General features: G+C 43.1%; 1 protein-coding gene across 5 annotated transcripts in view; it reads left to right on the top strand.

The window, feature by feature from the left end:
* PDE10A (phosphodiesterase 10A) overlaps window positions 1-6,619 on the top strand; it is a 303,105-nt gene that overhangs the window by 217,028 nt on the left and 79,458 nt on the right. For all 5 annotated transcript variants that reach the window (XM_006152260.3, XM_006152256.2, XM_027773359.1 and 2 more), the window contains exons 7-10: window positions 1,951-2,106; window positions 3,414-3,464; window positions 4,487-4,545; window positions 6,103-6,154. In XM_006152260.3, the coding sequence (XP_006152322.1) occupies window positions 1,951-2,106; window positions 3,414-3,464; window positions 4,487-4,545; window positions 6,103-6,154 (318 nt within the window). The remainder of the gene's footprint in view (window positions 1-1,950; window positions 2,107-3,413; window positions 3,465-4,486; window positions 4,546-6,102; window positions 6,155-6,619) is intronic.

Here is a 6,619-nt window from a genome sequence, read left to right as displayed (position 1 = left end):
AGCTGAAGCTGAAGAGAAGGATTAAGAACTTGCAACTATAAGCAACAGAAAGAACCTTTAACTGCCTTAAACCAACTGAGAAATACACTGTAGAGAAGGATTTTATCTACCTATGGACAGTGAGAAGATGATGGATACCAGCCCTGCATTACCTCAGGCAAGAACAGGAACTACCCTGCCATTCTTAGGGAAGCCAGACACCAGAGGATAAGTCACGCTGCAGACCTCCACAACACCACTCCTGCTAACCACAAGATGGCCGCTGTGCCACATCAACTGATGGTCAACTCTGCTTACCAGAACTGCTTTCCTGAAACTGTATTCCATGGAGACTCACCTACAGTTGCGGAACTGCACGAGACCCACACTTGATCCAACCTTGAATGGAATCTATTTTCCCTATTGTTAAAAACTTTGGACTCCTGGCCCCTCTCCCTCTACTCGCAGGTATCGCATTTTCAATGACCCCTCTGGAGGATAGCTGTCTATAGCAGAGATAGAGTAATTGGGAGAGGGGGAAAGGGCTGAGGGTCAAACATAGGATAAAAAACATATTTATATGTATGAAAGTAGAAATGGAACAGTATTGGTGACGACATGCTTGATTAAGACACTATGTAGTTTATCCTAGATGGGAAACTACACTTGGTGTGTTGTGATGATACTCAGGGAATGAGTGTTAGGCAATATAATTTAATATAAAAAAAGTAATAAGCAGGAGGAAAAAAAATGCACATTTGATGACTGAAGAGAGTTGTATGGACACAACTGGGGTCTACTTTATAGTATGTTCATTCTACTCCCTGGGGTTTATGCCTAGGATCAGATTTGGATACATGTGTAAGGATATGTCAGCTGTGCTAGCTAGTGGATATACTTAGACTAATTGAGTTCATTGGTAGAACAATTGAATGGGGGGGGGCGGAAGCCATTGAGGGCAATCATGAATGTCAGGGACAATGGAGGAGGAAGATGGGACATGGCAGAGGGTGGGGATGGGGAACCTAGGATGGCAAAACAAAAGGCAAGGTATGCAGGACACAAAAATTGGGAAATCATTTGCTGAGAACATATATGTTGATGTGCTTGATTGAGCCAATGCACAGTGTATTTTGGATGGAAAATTCATATGTGTGTTGTGATGAGAAAAAATTTATAATAAAAAACAAAGTATAAAAAAAAAAAAAGGAGAGAGAAGAGGATAAAGACAGCAGTGAACAATAGAGAGGCAGGATGTTAATGAGAAATAGATATGGTTTATTACCTGTTGATGATGACATGTATAGTATTCTCAACTGAACCGGTCTGGGAAGTATTTCATGATGGGTGAAGTCTTTAATAAGCAAAATGAGAAATAGTGATTGATTGTTTAAAAAAAATTATAATAATAATTATTGGGAAAAGCATGGAAAAGATATTGAATGATAAAGCGGGGAGATTGATATCTCTGTATTGACTGACATGCATGGCATTCCCTTTTGAAAAAGCAATGGAAGTCAATGTAAAGTTATATGTAATCTAGTGTAATAGAAAGAAGATTATGATGATGATAATAAAATTAAATTAAAAAAAAAAAAAGAGACCTGTCAATTACAAACATAGACCTGTATTCTTTTCTTCCTTTGTAAGAGAGAGAGAACTGATAAAGAAAGGGAGGAGAGAGACAGAGGCAGGCGTTTTCAGCAGGGTCTCGCTGCACCTGTCACTCTTAAGTTTATCTCGTGCGAGGGTGAGGACACAGCAAAGCCGTGCCGGGGTGCAGCCTCCGTGTTGCTGCACGTGCGCACTTTGGAGTGAGGGTTCTGATTCTACCGTCATGTGGTTTTCTTTAGAAAGGAACTGCTTACTGTCGATCGCAAGTATCGGGCACTTTCTGATAGACACGACACTTAGAACTTAACGATTCTCGTTCTCTCAGTGAATTTATAACTCTCCCCCTCCTGCTTTCAGGATGAACGGTTCCCAAGAGGTACTGGACTGGAATCAGGGACTCGTATCCAGTCTGTTCTTTGCTTGCCAATTGTCACTGCCATCGGAGACTTGATCGGGATTCTAGAGCTGTACAGGCACTGGGGCAAGGAAGCCTTCTGTCTCAGTCACCAGGAGGTGAGCGCCTCAGCCCCTGGGACCCTGGTTGGGCCTTTGAGCTGTTCCCCAGTCAGGGAACGTGATCACTGATATTGTTATGTGAGTGCATGAATGAGTGCTTAGAACTACGATTTACTTAACAGTGTCTTGATACTAATGATTTTAATAATGTTTTTTGTTTCGAAGTAATGAAACCAATTATATTAGAAGTATAGTCTTTTAAGCAATCGAAAGTACGCCATTCTGTGAATCAAACAAAGGAGCAGGGTGACTTTGGGAAAGTTTTCATACGCTAGTTTTCCTTATGTCTTCTTAAAAATGCCCTCTTCCTACGTGGTGTCCTAAAGACAGGTCCCCGTTTCAAATACACCTGGGAGACAGTGAGTCACGGTCACTGCTCACTGAACTGGAGTCGGACTCGTTGATACTCGAGACCAAATACTGAGACATGTTCATCACAGACCCTGTGCACCAAGTCCCTGCAGCGGCCTCAGCCCTGTCCACTTGCCGGAGTGACGCCATCTGCTGCTACGCCAGCCGTCCCTCCCTCCCCACCTGCAGCCACACTGGGCCTTGGGCAAGCCTGACAGACACCGACCGCTCAGAGCCTCCCACCCGCTTTTCTGTCTTTGTAGCGCGCTGCCCTGTGCTCCCCAGGTCACCTCCCTCGGGTTTTCTCAGCTATCGCCTTCCCCATGTGACCTCCGTCCACACTCCATGCACACACTAGTGGCCCTTGCCTAGCCCTTCCCTTTGTGCTACTTCTCTGCAGCGCTGCCTGTGACCGTGTGACATGCTCCCACTGCGCCCCCGCCCCCGGCTCATCCTCTGCCGCAGTACGCGGGACGCCATTGCACCTGTGCTATGGCAGTTCACCTGGAGGAGGGCAGGGCGCATCGGAGACCCCCCTCAGTGTGTGTTAATTAGCATATGTAGTAACTTAAGAACTTCTCAATTAATGTAAACACAAAATTTTTATTTTGTAGAAATATTTTATCATTTTAAAGTGTTCGTAGTCTTTTCTCATAATGTATTTGTTCAACTGAAAAAGTAATTTTATGTTAAAATCTTTGGGTACGGCTCTAGCAATCAGTTTATCTCCTTTTTTATCCAAAATTAAGACAAGCAAGAAAAGATTAAATTCCATTATACAGAGGAGAAAATGTGAACGAGAAGCCTTGTAAATATTTGGCACTTTGTACTTGACAAGGTATTCACACGCACAGTGACCAAGAAAGTCTTCCTGCATATTATCCCAGAGTCCTTTGTTGGCATGCCGCCAGGTACCCCTTCACGACTCATTTCACACAGACGTTTCTTTTCAGGTTGCAACAGCAAATCTTGCCTGGGCTTCGGTCGCAATCCACCAAGTGCAGGTGAGTCTTTGGGGTGTTTTCCTGAGAGAGCCCATTTCAGGAGTGCAGCCCTGAGAACGGCAGTGGGGGACCATGGGTAACCTCATGCTGTGTTTGGAATGTTAGAGTAGTTGACATATATACATTATACATTTATCATGTATGTGTGTGTGTGGAGAGAGAGACAGACATTTCTATATATACATTGTAAGTCATTCATGCAGTAAATGTTACATGTCCTGATATGATATTTTGTTTTCTACTGAAAACCTTGGAACAATCTCTTATTGGGAGTTGCACTGATATTCCTGTGATTCCATTTCCTAAATTAAAATATCCTCTGCACTTAGTGATTTATGAAACTTAACCTGACTTTAAGAACCTGATGGTCTTAAAGATATGATCTGATTTAAAAATTACAAGCCACCTAGAGTTCTCCTGGTACTGGACTGCAGAGATGGTTCAGGAGCTCGATAGCAGTACAGCACTGCTCTGTATCTTCTTTAAAAAAAAAAAAGTTTCAGTTTTATAATTCCGTTTTAGCAAACTTTGGTTAGTTGAGGACGAACTGGGCAGAAAAAGAATAGTTGTGCAGGATGGTAATATGAGTAGCCAGGGCTTCCTGGGCCCTTCAGGATCGTGGGGCAGGTGCCCAGCTGCTACTCGGTGACATCTGAACGCTGGTGTAAGCGGCAGCTAGGCCGGACTGCCCAGACCTGAGCGTCGGCTCCACACTTGGTCTGAAACCTGTTTGAGGGGCTCGCTTCTTTATATCTCAGTTAGAAAAGTGGGTCTCAAACGCCTAGTATTTTGTGGTGATTAAATGAGATGCTAAATAGAAAGTGCTTAGAATAATGTTTAGCACATTTAAGAATTCAAGTAAATATTATAGTTATTGATACTATTAAATTAGTAGTGCACTATAAACAAAGTGATTGTGTTAAGTCTTTTTTTCAATAAAAATACTTAATAGTGTTCTGGAAGTTTTATTTCTTAATTAGCAGACATCTCTTAGGATTGCTAACTGTCATTCCATACGGCAGGTGTGCAGAGGTCTTGCCAAACAGACTGAACTGAACGACTTTCTACTCGACGTATCAAAGTAAGTGTTGCTTTCTGGGACAGGGTAGGCTCGGGGATAGATGGGCTGAGGTAGGCGCAGGTCCTCCCAGCAGTAGGCTGTTACCCTCTGCAGCCCGAGCTCCAGAGCAGTCTATTCCGGAAGTCGTCTGGGAGGCGTGCTTAGTCACGTTTTGGTTGGTAAGCTGTATCCTCAGTCATGTTCACGTGTAAGTGAAGGATTGCAGGTGTTTACGTGATGACTGTAAGTTCCGATTTGATGTGTGTGTGCTAAGTAGATTCTGCTAGAACATGTTAAAGATAAGAAGTATCTGTATTTTGGCAGAAGAATATTGAGAGGAATAGGAGGGGAAACGTTCTGGTTTATTTCTTTTCCAAAAACGGGTTCTAACAATGTCAGTAAACCAATGTCACTAATGTTACTATTTTACTCTTCCCATGGGTAGCAACTCAGATACCATTTTTGAGACAATTTCATCTCCCTGACGTTTGACCAAGTAAAGCCTCGTCGGGCTGGCAGTGGAGACAGTTACAGATAGTTATTCAATTCTAGGCTCACCCTGGTTTCGCTTGTCGTAGAAGACACCATCTGTGTATCTGGCCCATCTCACTCGTCAGTGAAATCTAAAATATGCCCCAGGATGTAGTAGCTCCAGGGTCACATCCTCCTAGAGCTGGCAGAAGAGTCATGTACCCTCCGCGGCCTCCAGCGGAGAGCAGGAAGTGTGCTTCCCCTCATTGCAGTAGCACTCAGTAATTTACCCCCCAACCTGTGTTACGGTATGCGCGATAATTTGCTTGAAGTTGCTAGTTCATGTTACACTTACTTGTGGAAATATAAAATTACAGAAGTGGGGACTGAAAAAAAAATTTTTTTTTTTTTTGAGAGGCATTCGCTATAGGGCACGTGCGCTCTCCAGAAAGACAGAGATAGACAGAGAGACAGAAAGCGAGAAATCACCTTCCAGGGGTGACGGCTACGCTGTAATCCCTTCTCCTCCATTCTCCTCTCGGGGTCTTGGGCACGCATGCACATGCACCCGGCGTGAGTTTAAGACACGGGGTCCGGGACTTGAACTGTGGTCGACTACATGGGAGTCCAGCGACATAGCCATTACGCTAACTGCTGGTCCCTCATTTATCTTTAATGTAACTGATTGTTTCCACAAAAGGACAAAAACAAAACATATATATTTATGTTTTTATTATTTATTTATTTATTTTATTGTTTTGAAAAGGTTTTTGCTATAGGGCACATATGCTAGCCAGAAAGACAAAGAGAGACAGAAAGTGAGAAATCACCCCCAGTGGGGATGGCCACGCCACAATCCCTTCTCCTCCCTTCTCCTCTTAGGATCTTGGGCATGCACACATGCCCAGCGTGAGTTTAAGCCACCAGGTCCGGGACTCAAACCGCGGTCGACTACGTGGGAGTCCAGCGACATAGCCATTACACTAACTGCTGGTCCCCTATGTTTTTTATTTAAATGTCAACAAAACCAGGAAGTTTATTCAAAGCTTTATGTTTACTGTGATCGAGATAAGATTACTTACAAATTTTATGTTCTTTTTTTTTCAGAACATATTTTGATAACATAGTTGCAATAGATTCTCTACTTGAACATATAATGGTGAGTGGCCTTTTGTTTTGTTTTGAAAATGATTGTGTTTAACCCTTAAACCCAGGTCCTACCATAGGGTGTAAGGTGTCAGTCTATTAGACACGCAAACTCTTTTAAATATTATGGGAAGCCACCTTAATGTGTTTTTCATTTCTGTCAATAACAGGAGGTTTGAATTACATTTTAAAAATATCTAGAGTTTTTATTTAATGGAGAGCTATACTTTGAAAGGATCTTTTTACATTCTCTAAAACACCTTTTTCATATAGCTTACATTAGGAATTTCTGTCTGCTTCTTCTTGATTTTGAAGTTCATCCTACTCAGTTTTAGTCGGAATTGTGCCTCTCTCCCAGAAGACTAACAGACCCTTTGAACTGAACGCCGCAGGAAGCCGCGCTCAACCATGTTAGGTGACTGGCTGGTTGCTCTGGATGGGGGCTGCCACTGGGGGGGGGGGGGGCCACGATGCCGGG

The sequence above is a fragment of the Tupaia chinensis genome, unplaced genomic scaffold (assembly GCF_000334495.1).
Source record: "Tupaia chinensis unplaced genomic scaffold, TupChi_1.0 Scaffold000346_1, whole genome shotgun sequence".
NCBI classification, from domain to species: domain Eukaryota; kingdom Metazoa; phylum Chordata; class Mammalia; order Scandentia; family Tupaiidae; genus Tupaia; species Tupaia belangeri.
Note: the sequence above shows the minus strand (reverse complement) of the source record. Positions and strands in the feature narration are given on the sequence as shown.